A 16,945-nucleotide genomic window follows, 5' to 3' on the forward strand; every position below is an offset into this window, starting at 1 on the left:
CTCATCCTGTCTACTTTTGATGATTCACCACAGTTGTTCAGATCATTAATGTTGTGCTTGCTGATCATCAATCCAAAAAGTTATTTCCCCTGATTCCAGCTGTACTATAAGCACAACCAATTACTGCCTTAGCCTGCGGTAGGAAAAGTCTGGGAAAACTATTTATTTTTTCTTGAGATCAATTATTCTTTAACTCAGACCAAATTTTTTAGTACCTTTTCAAATGTCTGATCTGGTGCAAGTGCATCCTAAATTACCTGCTGCCCAAGACAGCATTAAAATGTGTAGAGTTTCCCTTTTTTAATAACGGGCAGCCCATTTCCATTGTCATATAGAAAAACAACAAACCTAGATAAAGCAGATGTATAGTGCCATCACTTCTTACATAAAACTAAATTGCAATAAGTTTTAAGCACATATATATTATCACTAAGTAACACTTTAGATATTCTTAAAAAGAAAAAACTTAATGACCTACCACTGCTTTAAATTATTCACCCTTATTTCTGTTCCTACATGTCACCGTCTACTTATCTTTACCTTCTCTCTTGTTCTTAACAGTGATTAAAGAGCAACTGATTGGACAGAATACACAGTAGATGGTGATACACTGTAGACAGTAGTAGCTATTTTGTGTTAACAGTATTATGAAACTTAATTCATACTTTTAAGTGGTATTTCTTTTTTGCTTAGAAATGCCTTTTTTTCAAACAGAAATTTGGTTCTGGATGCTAATTTTGTAAGCCATGCACACTTTGTCTTCTGCTCCATCATTCAAAATTTTACTTTACAGGTGACAAATACACCTAGTTACAGAAAGTTTTCATTTTTCTGAAAGGGCTGGTGTTGCATGGTCAAAGGGAACTGACATCTAACAAAGAGTAAATAAGGCCCTTGAGCAGTTAAATATACCAGCTAACTCAGCCAGTGGGGTTATTTCCCTTTTAGCTGTTTTTCGTGATTCACATTCATAAAATGCTCCCCTGGCTGGTATATACACCAAAGAGTAATAAGCTCAAGCTTTATGTTTGTTGCATGACATCCCTAACAAACACATGCTGTTATTGAGCATTTTTATTGTTGGCTGGTGACAAGTTGGATTTAACAGACAGTTTCTATGTTGTTACTAACTTGATGAATACAGGCAATTTAAAACCTGTCCTGACATACTGCTCACACAGTTCATTTTTATTTAAACAAAAAAATCAAAGTACTTGAAGGCCAGAAATTTTATCTAAGACAAATTCTTTAATGACTAACTTCACATAAATATCTCTTGAAATAAAACATAAAAAATAAAAATACAGCATTTGTCTACGTAGCATGTTTGGAGTTTTTTGTTGTGGGGCTAGTTTGTTTTTTGTTTGTTTTCTAGAAAAGGCATGCAGAATTAGCATTCTAGAAAACTAAAATATTGCATTTCAAGTAAGCTCTAACTGCTGGTGAATTTATTTTGTTGGTTAAACTCCCCAAATCTATGGTTTTAGCATTGGCTTTTATTCATGACGGCTTTTTGTCAGACTTTAAAAATTTTCTTTTGGTCATTATCTGGCATATGAATTTAAAAAGAAAAAAAAACCCAAAACAACAGAACCAAGAAAAAGACAAAAAATCACAAGATGATCATACTAGGCCTGAATTGATGTACATGTTCATGTTTATTACATATCTGCCGCCACTTATTTAATTTTTTTCTTTCACTGTTTAGTTGAATTTCATATCCTTTTTTTATTTCAGCGTGTTCTCTTATTCTTCAATTCTTTTTTCTCCTAAGTTCCATATATGACAGGTGAAATTAGTCATCAGCTGAAGGCAATTGTGACTATTTAGGCAAAATATCAACTTAAAATCATTTGAATTAGATGAATTCTTCACTTGCTTTGGACTGGGCCTATTTTTCTTTTCCCAGTCCTGTTTCTCCTTATTGTATGATGTTTATCCCTATCCATGGTTGTTTTTTTTTTTCCTTCCTTTCTCCTCTATTTACATGAAAAGGCATCTAAATGTCGGTTCTGTTGAGGTAGGATCTCTAGTACTTGATAGTTTATGAAACAGTCACTTTTTTTCTCTCAAGGCATACCTGTTCCAAATGTAGCAGAATTATTTAACACTCTTATACAGCTGAGTGTGAGGATGGTTGATTACTTCAGGGACATAACATGCATTTTATCTACTCAAGACATGTGGCAGTAATGGTACATAGAGTCAATTTACTATTCAGCCATATTAATTTAAAGATTCCTTTTTAAATTGCATATGGCTGATTGCTAATTTACTTGTTATTTAAGTGTTTTGTAGAATATATATACATTAAAAAAATCTTCCATCAACAGTCTCTTTAGGAGAAGCCAAATGATTTTGATACAGCAGACTAGATTCATCAGTCATGTACAGAGTAAATCCTAGAACTGACAGTAAATTAATCTTAAATTGCATCTTTTCACATTTAACACACTACCACTCACTACAATCAGAAACTGTATCTTTTTTAATGGAGATGCATATTTACATATGTAAGTTGAGATTTCATCTAAAAGTGAATGATGTCTCATAACTGTAGGACAGTTAAGATCATCCTAATGAAAGCATTTCTATAGAAACTTGAAGTTGGAAGAGCAGAATAAACAACTGAGTTAATTATTTACAGAGGTGTTTTGAGGCTAAAATGGGTCTGTTTCAGCTTGCAAAGAATTTAACAGTCCTAAACATACAAAGTGCTAATACATATTAATGCAATATTCAGATGCAAAAAACCTAGACTGCAGAATTTTTCAGTGCCTACAGGTAGAAATGTTACAGGAAAAATATGAAAATAAAATTATATTTCACATTCTTACTAATGTATTTTGAGCCCTTGGGGAGAACTTGAAAAGGTTTCTTCTGCCTGTATTAAGTATTGCCTTCTTTACCGCACATTCTCTGTCCTGTATGTCTTTTAAAATTCAGGTGGTCACTTTGTTCTATTCTTCCACACTTAAAAAGTATTTCTATCACAGCCAGAACTTCTTTGTTCTGGCTGTGACAGAAAAGATAATTCTACATTAACTGAGAAAAAGACTTAAATTCACAAGAATTTACAGTGTTTCCTGGCATGGATTACAATATGAACCATTTTAACATCATATACTCAGCACCCATGTAATAAGACCAATTATATTCATGCATCTAAAGACAGTTCATGTTGCATGTTCAGTCATGGTCTGTTTTAAAAACAGAAAGCCTGATAAGTAAAAGCAACCAAACCAAACCGAAAAACAACACCCCCCCCCCCCCAACCTCCTTCCTTCTCTATCCCTTGCCCCCCCCCCAAAGAAAACACAAACAAACAAACAATCCCCCCCCCAAACAAATAGAAACAACAGAATGTGCAGGAAAATCCAGTTCATGAAGAGTTATATTGCATCACAAGTCCTTTCAAAACTCAGAAAGTGGTTGGGTTTTTTTTTCTGCTTTTTTTTAATCATGAGAATAACTCCAATACAACATACATGCAATACAATATGGCAACTGCTCTGAGCAGTAGTGGAAATTAGTAAATATTATTTACAAATTAAGATTTATGCTCCTAAATTAGGGAATTACCGGACTATTAAAAGTTATCAATTCCTTGGGAATACTCCAGATGATATTACATCTCAATTTTAGCATGTGGAGCAGTGGAACTTCTGAATATTTTCTGAGGCAATAAAGAAAAACTCTACCAAATGTGTTTATTTTGACATCTAGCATGTTTTCAATAAAACTCTCATTTAGTTTGTTTATGAAGACAAGTGTTCCAAAGCAATACTGAAGTAGGTGACATAGTCTCAGATTTTCAAGATTTTAAAATTATATTTTCTTTGGAGACAGTGTTATAGTTCGTTTGAAAGTTAATTATAATTCAGCAAAAACTTACCTTATATGGGTAATGATGAGGGTTGTGGCTGGAATGAAAAAGTCATCCACTCTGTCAAACTGCTTTCCCACTGGCTGAGTATGGATTATGTGATGAGAAACACTCCCACTGGCTTGTGTTATCACCTACATAAGTAACATCATTATAAACAATAGAAATACTCTTTCAAAATTTAATCTCTATCCAAATAAATGAATACAGTATTACTTCTGTATTCCATCTCTTCTATTATCCTTTAATTATGTTTAGGATTTTTGTTGTTGGGTTTTTTGGTTGTTTTTTGGGTGTTTTTTTTTTTTGACACTAGATCCCACAGTGAGTCTAAATTTCTTAAGCACTTCAGCCAGAGTGAAAAAATAAGGTGTTATCAACTGATCCACAGGAAGTTATAGCTATGCATACTCCTTGTCAGTCATGAGGTAATTCAACATAGCACAGACGTATTTCAGAAGCAGAAGTTTAATTGACTTCACACACTCCTTATGTTGTTCCGAACTAATTTTCCTCGAATCCCCAGTCTTGGAGTTTCTCTGAGGTAAATGTTTATGCGTGAATGAAAGACAATTCCACATAATAACCACTATGATATATCCACACACATGCACTTAAAAGTGAACTAAAATAAAAATAAAAAGAAAATAACAGGTTATCTATACTGTAAGAAAAAATGCGAGTGAAGATGATCAGTCATTTTAAACCAGGTAAGACAGACTCAATAATCAATCCTTTTCTGGGGAAGACTAATGGCTAAACTCCTGCAAATTACCTTGCATACTCCCTAAGAGTCTGTAGGTGCTAAAAAGGTGGTTTAGAATGTTACTCATTCTTTCTGCTTAAGCCCTGTGTTTGAATTTCTCTTATTCTTTATCTTATACATATTTTAAAATACATAAGCATTTCTAAAGAAAAGAAAAATATGTTAAAATGAAAAGGAATTTTGAAATTATGACATAAAGACAATCACCATATTTGCAGGGCATTACTTTAAATAAGGAACATAAAGCAGGGGAAAAGTAGGAATGAAAGAACAGCTTCTTGAAACATTTGGTTAGTGACTGTCCCTAGGCTTGCCACTGCTTAGAGGTATGGTAAAAGTAAAGGTTTTTAACATATCACATCAAAAAAAGTAATAAACAAAGATGGAACTTGTCAACTTCAGAGTATCAATACATTTTTAGTGAAACAGGAATATGCCTAAAATCCAGTTTATCCTATAATTAGGGACACAAACACCATAAACAGCAATAGATTTCTCTCAAAAGACCAGCAGGTACAAAACATGCTGCTGCTTTTACTCTGTTTCTTACCCTTCTATCAATTTAGCATTGTCACTTCTGAGTAAGAGTGCTGAAAATTATCTCTATCTTTTTTTAGCAGTCAGTTGTGTTTTCCAGTTACCTGAAATCATTTCACTGCCCCTGCTGGGGTCATGATAATAACACTTTAAGGCAAACATACAAAACATTGCAATTACACAAAGGTTCAATTTGTCCAGATTACCTTGCATATAATTATTTTAATCACCTCACCTGCAAAGTTGGTGAATTCTTTTCCATGTTTCCCCAGCTTAGCACCCAGACTTGATCATGAGATTTATCATAGTGTAGCTTCACTGGAACAGGATCTGTACTTACTGCCTGAAGCATCACAAAAATAAAAATCCTTAGTTCCTGCCATATTTTCAGAAGACAAATAATATATATGCTTGAATTAAAATGATGACTGGACATGCACTTCTTGTCGTATTTAAAATTACATTGTCAATTGTTGAAACAGACTTCTGATTAATTCAAAGTTACTGAACTGCTGATAAAGTGGGTTTTATTAATTATGTGCTCTAACATTTGGCACCAAAATTACGTTACACTGAAGTTATTAAGAAGCTGAAAACAAAGGTTTTAAATCAAGTAGAAAAGTACTTTTCTTCTTTCTCTACCATCACTCTCACTTTAGCCATACAAATTTAAAAACTACTTTAATTATTGAAAATGGCCATGAAGGACAGAGTATTTTCAAGTGACATACTGAACTCAATGCAAGGTGTTATTACACAGTCCTGTATAAAACCAACACAACGTTGCTACACCCAAAGCTTCTGATTTCTGCTGAACTGGGTAAATTTTGCTGAAGTTGTAAAGATTGTTTTCATGGTTTTTCCAATTACGGTTGCTCCTTTTGGTAGACTTGCGATCAGAGTGTTTTCACTACAACCTTGAGCACCGACTCTTGAGACCAGAAACTTTTTGAAGACAGTTAAGCTTTACACTTCCTTTTTCTGAGAAGAACTAAAGATTTCAGAGGTGTGAAATGAGACGACAATGTATTTGATTAATAGACATTCTGCATGAGCTAAACAACTGGGGGGATTGCTTTTCTATTTTCATCATTAGAGCAGAAAAAATAGGCAGGAATTGTTCTTTAGTCTCACCATTATGGAAGTGTAAAGTACAGCTTGTTTATCAGTTTGTCAAGGAGAGTACCAGCTGGCTAATTAAGTGAACCTAATTTAAACTAATGATGTAGATCCTCAAGATAATGCACTAATGGCTGGCTGAGACTGCTGATGATACTTAAGTGTACTCCTGAGGTGTTGCAAGCCACAGCTTCATCTAGGCAGAATTTGTTTTTCCCTTTGAAAATGGAAAATGAAGCCAGGTTACTCACGGGCTTATTTAAAATCATAAAGATACCCCTTCAAAAAGGTTATTTGTGTTTGATAACATTTTTCTGCTGCAGGCTACAAGACAAGTTGTCTAAAATAATACTTGTGCTCTTGTACAGCTAATTTGTTCAGGTGCGTCAAATTTCCTTTTGGCTTCCCCAGGCAAAAGGTCTGACCCATACATGTTCTGCTGAATGAGTGCCAGCTGTATTCAGGGTCTGGGCCCCGGCATTGCCGGCAGGAGGAGAAGGAACTGCCTTCAGAGTCAGACATGGGTAATTTAGCTCCCAAGAGATGAGCCGGAGGCAGAAAGGAGCTGAGCAACTTAGAAGCAGGCTTTCACAGCTGTTTCTACCTAGCCAGCCTGATCTGTCAGCCGCACAGTGTGGACTGACCAATGATGAGCTCTGCTTGCTTCAGCATGCCTCTAAATCATTCCTGTTAAGGTGTGCTGCTAAGCAATACTGAACAATCGCAGGTGACAGTGCTTGCTCTCAAGAATTTACAAATGAAAGCAATTATTTCTCTCAACTTTATATAATGAGAATTACCTAGCTAAATCGAAAAGTCTACGTGTATCACTTTAAAGATACACCATCCACGTTTCCAAAAAAATTTCAATTTATTCTGCTATAGAATCTTCTTTAAGTACTTATTTTGATAGATATAATTGTCAGAAATAAGTCATTCTCAAATCTAGTTGTTACCTATGTGCATACATCATCTACGTTAACTTTCACAGCAGAAAAAAATAAATATACACAGTAGTACACCAGAGAAAACAGGACAGTAAACAAAACCAAATCAACATTATTTTTACACAGTTACACAACCTAAAGTCCTTTCAAATACGTTTTTTAGTTGTCTTAGGATTTTTTGCACCTTGACAGAATTTTTATAAGACTGATGCTCACTTCCAAAATATGGAGTTTTCTTCACATTTGTTCCTGCTAGAGTATGGATTTTTAAGAACTTGGTTTTACAGAGCAGGTAGGTGGTTTCTTCTTTAAGATAATAGACTAGAAAGAGTTAAAATGTAAATGATATATTCTGTAGTAACATGACAAAGAAAAGGCAGTCTAGTAAGCAAAATGCTCTCATTTCTGAACAGCTTAGCATCTATTTTCCAAAAATCAATTGCATTTTGATTCTTCTTCTGTGCTAAGCAGTACTGTAAGTAATGAAAATAGACTGATCTGAGAAATTAAACTCCCTTCCTTGCTTCCTGTTTGTATGAATGTTTATATATGTGCATATGAAATGAGCAGAGCAACATTTAATGATTAGAAAAATCCTTGCTGCTTGCAAAAACAAACCAAAGTCAAAAATAAATGCTTGTTGTTAAAATACAAGGAAGAAAGGGCCATGCTTGTTGTAAAAAATGCTGAACGAAGTATCTCTTGACTTGTCTTTAAAATACAAATTAGACTTCAATTCAAAAAGCCATCTGTGAATCAGAAGCAAGTATAGTTTTTTACAGTTTTATACTATGCATAAACGATTGTAAAGGTTTTATGTTCTCCTGATTTGTTTCGTTTGCAACTACTTTTACTTGTCTTTGGGTTTTGTTTGTTTGTTTGTTTTTTTGTTTAATTAAGGTTCAAGTATTTGTATGGTTAAGCCAGACACTGAGCAAGTCTCACAGTAAATAATATTCAGGTCAGTAACAAATTGCAGAAATTCTCTTCAGGTGCCCAAAAGTGACAGTAACACTTGGTTTAATTTACTTATCCTAATCACCTGTTGTCATGTTGTCTTACCTTACCCTTAGTCATATTGTCTTAGCAAATGTCTATATTGTGAAATGGAAAGATAATTTATCATTAATATCTAAACACCCTAGAACTGTCAAAACTGAGACTTTCATTCCTGCAAAAGGTTTCCACAGATGGGATAAATTTCATTCTACAGTTCCTTAAGTTCATGATTTGAATATTATTAAATTAATGAAAACCAGTGCTTTTCTATCCCTCAAAATAAAATTTCTTTGAAAGTAAAAGTTCAGGGTTTTTTCTGTATTAGCATGAACACTTGTGGAGTATCAGGAACACAGATTTAGTGCACAAATCTCCATGTAACACCTAGTCTTTCTGTATGTCTTCTTCTCAGCTCATTAGAAAACTTGAATATTCATGTGATAGAACAGCAACTTATTTAACTCCATCCAAAATCTGGATAATCTCTTTGCATAATTCAGGGAGACGGGATGTACTTTTATTATTGACTAATATATTGAATTTTATTTTAAATCAACATATCATCATGATGAGTATCTCTAAATATTCAGCTAATGGTAAAGCACTCTGTAAAATAATAAGTAATGAATCTGAAGGCAAATTAGAAGAGTCTATAAATCAAACTACTACTAAATTTTAAAGAACATTAAGTTTTTCTAATATTTGTCAGTCAGCTCCAAAGGCACTGAAGTCTAAATACTAATAAATGCAATTAGATTGGTATTTCATCCATCGTATGGAGGAAGTCAAGATGACACATGAATGTCAGCCAGAGACCAGGGGAACCATTGTCAGAGATTCCAGTCCTTCAATTCTATAGATTGCAGAAAGTTTTTTTAGTCTTCCTTCCTTCAGAAATACATTGAATTGACTGTAAAAAAAAGTTTTGTTTTCAGAAAACGAAATTCATTACCTCCTCAATTCATGTCTACTTTGATATGTAAAGGCCAATTTAACAACTAAGAGGCAAAAGAACAAAAAAACCCCAAACTTCCATTATTACTTTTTTACATAAAACATTTTATCGGTCCCTATCGACATTTGGATAGGTCAAGTTTTGAGGAAGCTCTCTACTGAGCCAGATGACAGAATATAGAAGGCAGAAAATGTAGATGTTTAAAGACTAAAAAAAATTATTTTTTTTTGGTGAAGTTAATATAATTTTAAAATTGCAATTCAGCTATTTTTTTTTTTTTTAATTTACATTAATATACATAATGCATACTAGTATGAAAGAATGGTTTGGGTTGGAAGGGACCTTTAAAGGTCCCTTCTCTGCAATGAGAAGGGACATCTTCAACTAGATCAGGTGCTCAGAGTATTGTCAAAAAAGACCTTGAGTATTTTCAGGGATGGGGCATCTACTATCTCTCTGGGCAATCTGTTCTAGTGTTTCACAACCCTCAACATAAAAAAATTTCTTCCTTACATCTAGTCTGCATCTATCTTCTTCTAGTTTAAAACCATTACCCCATGGTAATGGTTTTAATAGGACCACTACAGGTCCTATTAAAGAATCTGTCTCCACCTTTCTTACAAGATCCCTTTAAATATTGAAAGGCTTTAGTAAGTTCTCCCCAGAGCCTAATACACAATACATAATCTATACATTAAAGATTTTCATTCATTTATTAGAGAAAAAGTCAAATGGCATAAAGAAAAGCTCTATTTAAATATTTTATCAACAATTTAGATTAGATTTCTAATTAAAAAACTTTTAAAAGAGTTTTATTTAGTTAAAAAGGTCTGTTTCCTATGAATGTGGTGATACTATATGTAACCCTGTAGATGTAATTCTGTATGATTAAAATTTAAATTCAGAACACCCACTGTGTGTCAAAACATCTTTATCAGTTTCACATACAAGTGTCCATTCTTCTCAGAATCAGAGCAAGACTTAATAAGTTATTAACTAGCTTCAGACCTCTTTGCACAGGAAATAATTTTATTTTAGAAAAAAGAACCCTGCCTTAAAGTAAATGTCAAGATTTTATATGATACGCAATGTACTTAAAAAACCACCCACAAACACACAAACTCAATTGAAAACCAAGACCCTTGTCTGCTGACAAGACAGTCAGCTGTCTTGTTGACAGTCCCCAACTATAATTGATTGACTTTTTTTGCCACTGAAAGCAAAATAAACCTAGTATTTCTGGTCAAATGACATCATCTGAAAGACTAAGTATTATATAATGAAATATATTCTATTACATATGTCTGATTAAAAACAAAAAGAAAGAAAAATAGTGTAATATGGTGGGAATATTAGGCAGAAACCAAATAGCAAAAAATATTACGGTTTTGCCTCTTCCATATGGCTTGTTAACATATTTTAAGACTTTAAATGCTCTTCATATTCAGAAAATATATTTATAGAATGAATAACTTTATGCTATTATTTTCCAAATGCATTTTCACATCTCTTTAACAATTGCACATACTAAAATTTGTTCTTATGTAAATCCCCTACTTAACCTAGGATATCACTGATATCACCACATACATAAAGCAAAACAAAGAAAGAGAAAGTGAGACAACAGTTAGACAAGGCAATGGATATAGTATGTGATTTGAGTAGTGACAATGAAACCTTGAATTTTTACTCCATCTCAGTAAGACTACTGATCATTTGAAGTATATTGTGACTCTCTTGGGCTCTCCTGAGGGAACTGCATTGCTCTGGAAAACTAATATTAAATTTAACATTGTTTTATGCCTTGGTCTTTCACAAACTATATGAGTGCATTAATCCCTGTACCATAGCATCAATTTCTCTCTTTTACCCAATGAATTATTTTGACTAAGCAGAGTATCTACAGTTTCACAGTTTCACAGTATGCTAGAGATTGGAAGGGACCTCAAAAGATCATCTAGTCCAATCCCCCTGCCGGAGCAGGAACACCTAGATAATGTTACACAGGAATGTGTCCAGGCGGGCTTTGAATGTCTCCAGGGAAGGAGACTCCACAACCTCCCTGGGCAGCCTGTTCCAGTGTTCCGTCACTCTCACTGAGAAGAAGTTCCTTCTCAAGTTTAAGTGGAACCTCTTGTGTTCCAGTTTGCACCCATTACCCCTTGTCCTATCATTGTTTGCCACTGAGTAGAGCCTGGCTCCATCCTCGTGACATTCCCCCTTTATATATTTATAGACACTAATAAGGTCACCCCTCAGTCTCCTCCAAACTATAGAGACCCAGCTCCCTCAGTCTTTCCTCATAAGGGAGATGCTCCACTCCCTTAATCATCTTGGTTGCCCTGCGCTGGACTCTCTCCAGCAGCTCCCTGTCCTTCTTGAACTGAGGGGCCCAGAACTGGACACAATATTCCAGATGGGGTCTCACCAGGGCAGAGTAGAGGGGAAGGAGGACCTCTCTCGACCTACTAACCACCGCCCTTCTAATACATCCCAGGATGCCATTGGCCTTCTTAGCCACAAGGGCACAGTGTTGGCTCATGGTCATCCTGTCGTCCACTAGGACCCCCAGGTCCCTCTCCCCTACACTGCTCTCTAGCAGGTCATTCCCCAACCTATACTGGAACCTGGGGTTGTTCCAGCAACAGCATCTTAGACACTGAGAAACTATCATACTACCTAAAAAGTAAAAAGGAATAGGGAATCACAGAATCATAGAATAGTTTGGTTTGGAAGGGACCTTAAAAATCAACTTCATAGTCTCCAATGTTGGCTAAGGGTTGTGTTGGTTCTTTCCACAATTCTAGTAATTTCTCTGTCTAAAAGCTTACAGTCCTTACAGTCCTCTATCTTCTGTAGCCAAATCTATCCCCCTGACCTTTTCTGTCAAAACTAATAGACACATTCCTGTGATAAGACTCTATTTTCATGAATCTTTATTTTCAACTGAAAAGTACCTTGAACCTGAAACTTCCCAAATAATTAGTTTCCTCAACTACTTAATATTTATAAGATGTAATATCATGCTGATTCTCTCCTTCACTGTTCCATATTGACAAGAAGTCACTAAGCTAAATATCCAAAGTAGATCAGCTTTTTTTCTGAGATACTGTGTTTACTCTCAAGATAAATTCATTTATTAAAAAAAAAAAATGTGAAAGAAAAGCATAAATTCATGTGTCCAAATTAGGTATTAACTTAAAAATGAGAAATAAATACCTGTACAACTTTCTGAGACTGTACATCAACAATAAGAACTCTGTCAAGTGTAGGCTGAGTTACATAAATGAACTTGTCTTTTACATTAACAGCTGTTGCCCATACACATCGCTGAACAGGATCTCTATCTGCTTTGGGACAAACTTCATCCTATAATTCAGCAGAAACAGGGAAAGTGTAAGAATTGAAACAGTCAACAATACAATAGAAAGGCAAATTACATGCTCTTTCTTCTTTTTTAACTGTAAAAAAAAAAACCTAAAGACAATTTAAGGAAGGAAAAAGAATAGGCGACATTAGGACATAGACCAGTGTTAACCAAACTGGCTGTCATAAGCACGACACAACTCACAAGCACAACCATACACTAGCATTTCTGGATCTTTTCTAGACATTCAGGCAGTTAGCACCGTTGTTCAGAGAAAGAAACCGATTTGAAACAGTAATACATGTGGAAATAAAGTGAGCAAGCGCCAGGAGACCTTAAAACCAGAAAAACAGACTAGGGACAAAAAGTCACATTACTGTGCAGCAGCTAGCAGCTCCCCCATCTGCAGCATCACAGTATCTTGCAAAGAAAAGCAGTTATAGACATGGCTTACATTTACATCTAAGCACACAGCAATAAGGCAGGTAAATACCAAATTGGGAAAACAGTAATGTATACATAGAGAGGAATAGGAGGAGGGGTGCTGCAAGTTGTCACATGCATAGAGACAAAGTAGCAGCAATTAAAAGAATCTGAAATATCATTTCAAACATCAAGAAGTTTGGCTACTTCTGCCATAAAATATTCTCAAGGCCTTTATCATAAGTGTTAAACAATGTGAATTAATTGGTTTCTTAGCATCATTCCTTCACCCTCTGTTTTTCCATTCCTGCAGAAGAATTAATTTTAAGAAAAAAAAAAGCAAAATTCCCTTTGATTTCAGTGAATTTATACTTGAAAATGTAACTATTGCACTCTCACTCAAAGTAGCTATCTGTACTTTACATACTCACTACTCATATTTTTATATAAATATATTCCCAGTCATCCTAAGTATATTTATATTTATATCTGTCTATTTGTAAATATTTACTCCTAGTGAAAGCTTGCTTTTATCAAAATTAAGAGTTACTTGGTCAAATAAACTACCATATTTGGAAATTCCCTTTATGAAATAGTACAATTTTTTTTCTATAATGAACATCAAATTTATGTAAAAACAAAGACCTGAAAAATAGTCTGCTTGGAGAGATACAGCATGTGTCAAGCTTTTTTATATTACTGACCTATTCTTTTTTTTTCTCTCTTAATGTTTCTTCCTTTCACCACAGGGAGCAATTTCACCAGATTGTAAGTATTATCTCTTTTTAGCAGTTATCTGCTGCTTCTTCCTAATTTAGAATACTCTGGTACATCATAACTGGTAGCTGTGAAAATAATTATGATATGTCAGCAGATGATGAATTCAATGTAGAATGAACAGCAAGAGTTAATGAGATCTTAAACAAGAATTTCGCTTTTAAGCATTAAACTCCTTTCAAAAGAAAGGAGAAAATAATGTGACAGCACTAAGCAATGCTTTTCAAGAAAATGATGCATTTCAACACTAACTTTTCTGTATCATCAACATTCTTTGCCTGCTGTGCCTCCATGTTTGAAAAACTACACTCAATATTTATATGTCAAAATAATAAATAAATAAATTTTAATTTTTCAATGTTTTTCCCTCTCTCACAAAGGGGCTTTCTTTACAGGAGATTGAAATCCACTGCGTGCTCTGATGTGGTGTTTAATCCTCAACTAAGTGAAGGTCTTTCAAAAATTACATTGATAAGGAAATGTTACTAAACTCAGGTATCATGGGATATTTCACAATCAGAAACTTCAGCAGAACTCAGAAATAAGTAAAACCAGTAAGATATGTTTTACACTCCTAAAAAGCCATGCACTTTGAAGGGAAAAGCAGTTGAAAATCTGTTTTTTAAAGAATGATGGTCATGTGATAAATGGGACTTTCATTCTTAAATGTAGCTAAAAGCTTTTCATCACATGAAGTGCCAGCAAGTATTAAGAAACAAGTATGTCTCCAGTAAGATGTGTAATCATCAGATCAATGATCATTTGACTTCTGTGCGATTAGTACTTCAATTGGAAGGTTGCTTCACTGATCTCAAATTATTTTTTACATTTATTCTAATTATGCCTTATCTTAGTTCCATGTTTTATCTAAACTGATAAGTACTTTCAGACTGTTCTACGAAGTCCTCTTTCTTCCGCAGCAAAGCCCTTCTTCAAATAATGCATCAGAAAATTTTTATAATATACTGTGTCATTCCTTTCAGTCATGTCTCAAGGGCTCACTTTGTTTATACCAGTTTTTGGTGTTATGAATCCTAAAAGGACATAAGCAATATATTATTCAAAAATAACCAACTCCCGATGAAGGAATCTAGGTTTCTTTCACATGGCATCATATACATTAGTGTAAATTATTACACAAATCATACCTCCCATTGTGGGAAGTATAGTAAAATAGGAAAATATCATAAAACAAGCACTTCTAAGTATATCAAGAGTTCAGCAACTTCCGGAAACATTTTCCTGAATCTGAGTCTAAAAAGACTGCCTAAAGTGTATTTCTAAATATTATTTCAAGGAAAAGCAGTATAAACATGTGCAGCTTATATATATATATAGATGCACACATGCACATATGTATTTTAATTAGAAACTACAGTGTATCGTTCTTATTGTCTACATAATTCATAAAATTTGCTCCTCTTGTTCCACTTTAAATGCAGTGAGTAGAAAACACAACACTTTCAGAGCTAAAATAAAAAATATTAAGTAAAACCAAAACCACTACATATACAAATGCAGTTTACAAGTTCTATAATACTGTTTATGCTGTCATAAATTTCTATAATCTAATGCCAACCCTCACTTTGTGCCCAAACCTAAAAAATTAAAATAAGGGCAAGAAAGTGTTTCTCCAAAGTAACAGTGAAAATTATGCCTTAAAGTTCTCATGTTCAAAATAGTATTTTCCTAGCATGAATTGGTTTATGCAGTTGTTTCTCTAGTTATTCAAACCCACATTTATCTAGATGCCTCAGGAATAGCTTCAATCAATGGAACTGAAATTATGCATTTGAAAACTTCACATTAATCTGATTACACAATTTGGATTTCTTCTACATTCTTTGACATTACAGGCATTAATTGTGAGGCTCCATATTAATTTCCCCAGTGGCTGGGTAATTGGATAAAATAATTTCTCCTTAAAATGTAAGCATAAACCCACCATTTTTCTTCTAATTAAAATGTAAGCAATCAGCAATTTAGATTTTTCTAATTTATTCTCTCTGAAAAAAAAGCTAACATCCGATAAAACATAAATTTCTTTAATAGTTGTTTTCCCCTACAATTTTTAATCAAAAACTGACTTGTCCTGTTACAAGTCAGCAGATGGAGGAAAATAAATCCTTAGAGAAAGCTCTTCAAGTTTGTCTGGGGCAAGAAATTCTCAAGAGAAAATATGTACTTGCAGATTTGTAAGTGCAAATTCCATGTTTATAAACTTACACTTCATGCAAGTGTTCTCAGTGTTAAGATTTGAGGCAAACTCTTTAAGTAGTATAATGAAATGTCTATCTATGCTATGCCTATCTAAGAGTAAGTTGGCATCAACAGGTTATAACAGTGCATGTATTTAGACATGAACTCTATATTAACTTATTTATTTGACATTTACTATATTTTCGAGTAAAAAAAAATAGACTGTGAAACTTTTCCACATATTCTTCTTTTCCAACAAACAAAGGTTAATTTTGCATTTACTACACTTACTGCGCCCTTAAGAGTGTTAACCAAAGCACAAGAGCTCACTTCCTGTGGAAGCTGTAATGCAACCACATGGCAGAGCAACAGTTTTGAACTGAACTATTTTTCTCCAGCCTCCAACACATATTCAACTTCAATCATGAGATAGCCTGAAATATGGCCATTATGTGCTATTCTTGTAATGAAGAGGAAAATAGGGATAATGTTCAAACCAAAGTGATTTTTCCATTGGTGTCAACAAAGGCATATATTTCAACTGCTTCTTTCTCCACTCCCAGCCTCCTGAAATAATTATCCTAATTCGAATATACTGGGAAGGGAAAATAAAAACACTTTTGCACGAGAATTAGAATTTAAAGGCTTTGGATAATATTAATTTGCAGAAGATATATAGAGGTTGCATGTTGGTGAGGAAAATGTCGCAAACACTTCAGTATGATGAGATATTTAACAGCTGAAAGACCCTATTTGGACCATGGTTAAGAATCCATTTGACATAAACAAATAAAGAGCTGTCAAAGCTGGTATAACTAAACAATAAACTGTATCATAAAACAGAAATAAGTTTATTTTTGTGTCCATGTGAATAGAACTTTCACTATCAGCCTAATAAAAGTCTACTTTCATTTAATATTAATTTAGATGATTCAAATAATTCAGGAGATTCTGGGAAGGAGAGGAGGAA

At 34.0% G+C, this 16,945-nt stretch overlaps 1 protein-coding gene across 4 annotated transcripts in view; it reads right to left on the reverse strand.

Annotated features, from left to right (window-relative positions):
- Positions 1–16,945, reverse strand: part of FSTL5 (follistatin like 5) — a 329,565-nt gene that overhangs the window by 32,486 nt on the left and 280,134 nt on the right. For all 4 annotated transcript variants that reach the window (XM_062610785.1, XM_062610698.1, XM_062610855.1 and 1 more), the window contains 3 exons: positions 12,429–12,578; positions 5,425–5,532; positions 3,896–4,020 (listed from right to left, as the gene is read on the reverse strand). In XM_062610785.1, the coding sequence (XP_062466769.1) occupies positions 3,896–4,020; positions 5,425–5,532; positions 12,429–12,578 (383 nt within the window). The remainder of the gene's footprint in view (positions 1–3,895; positions 4,021–5,424; positions 5,533–12,428; positions 12,579–16,945) is intronic.

This window comes from Pezoporus occidentalis, unplaced genomic scaffold, assembly GCF_034315485.1.
Source record: "Pezoporus occidentalis ecotype Australia unplaced genomic scaffold, CSIRO_AGI_Poc_V1 ctg1, whole genome shotgun sequence".
Classification (NCBI taxonomy): Eukaryota; Metazoa; Chordata; class Aves; order Psittaciformes; family Psittacidae; genus Pezoporus; species Pezoporus occidentalis.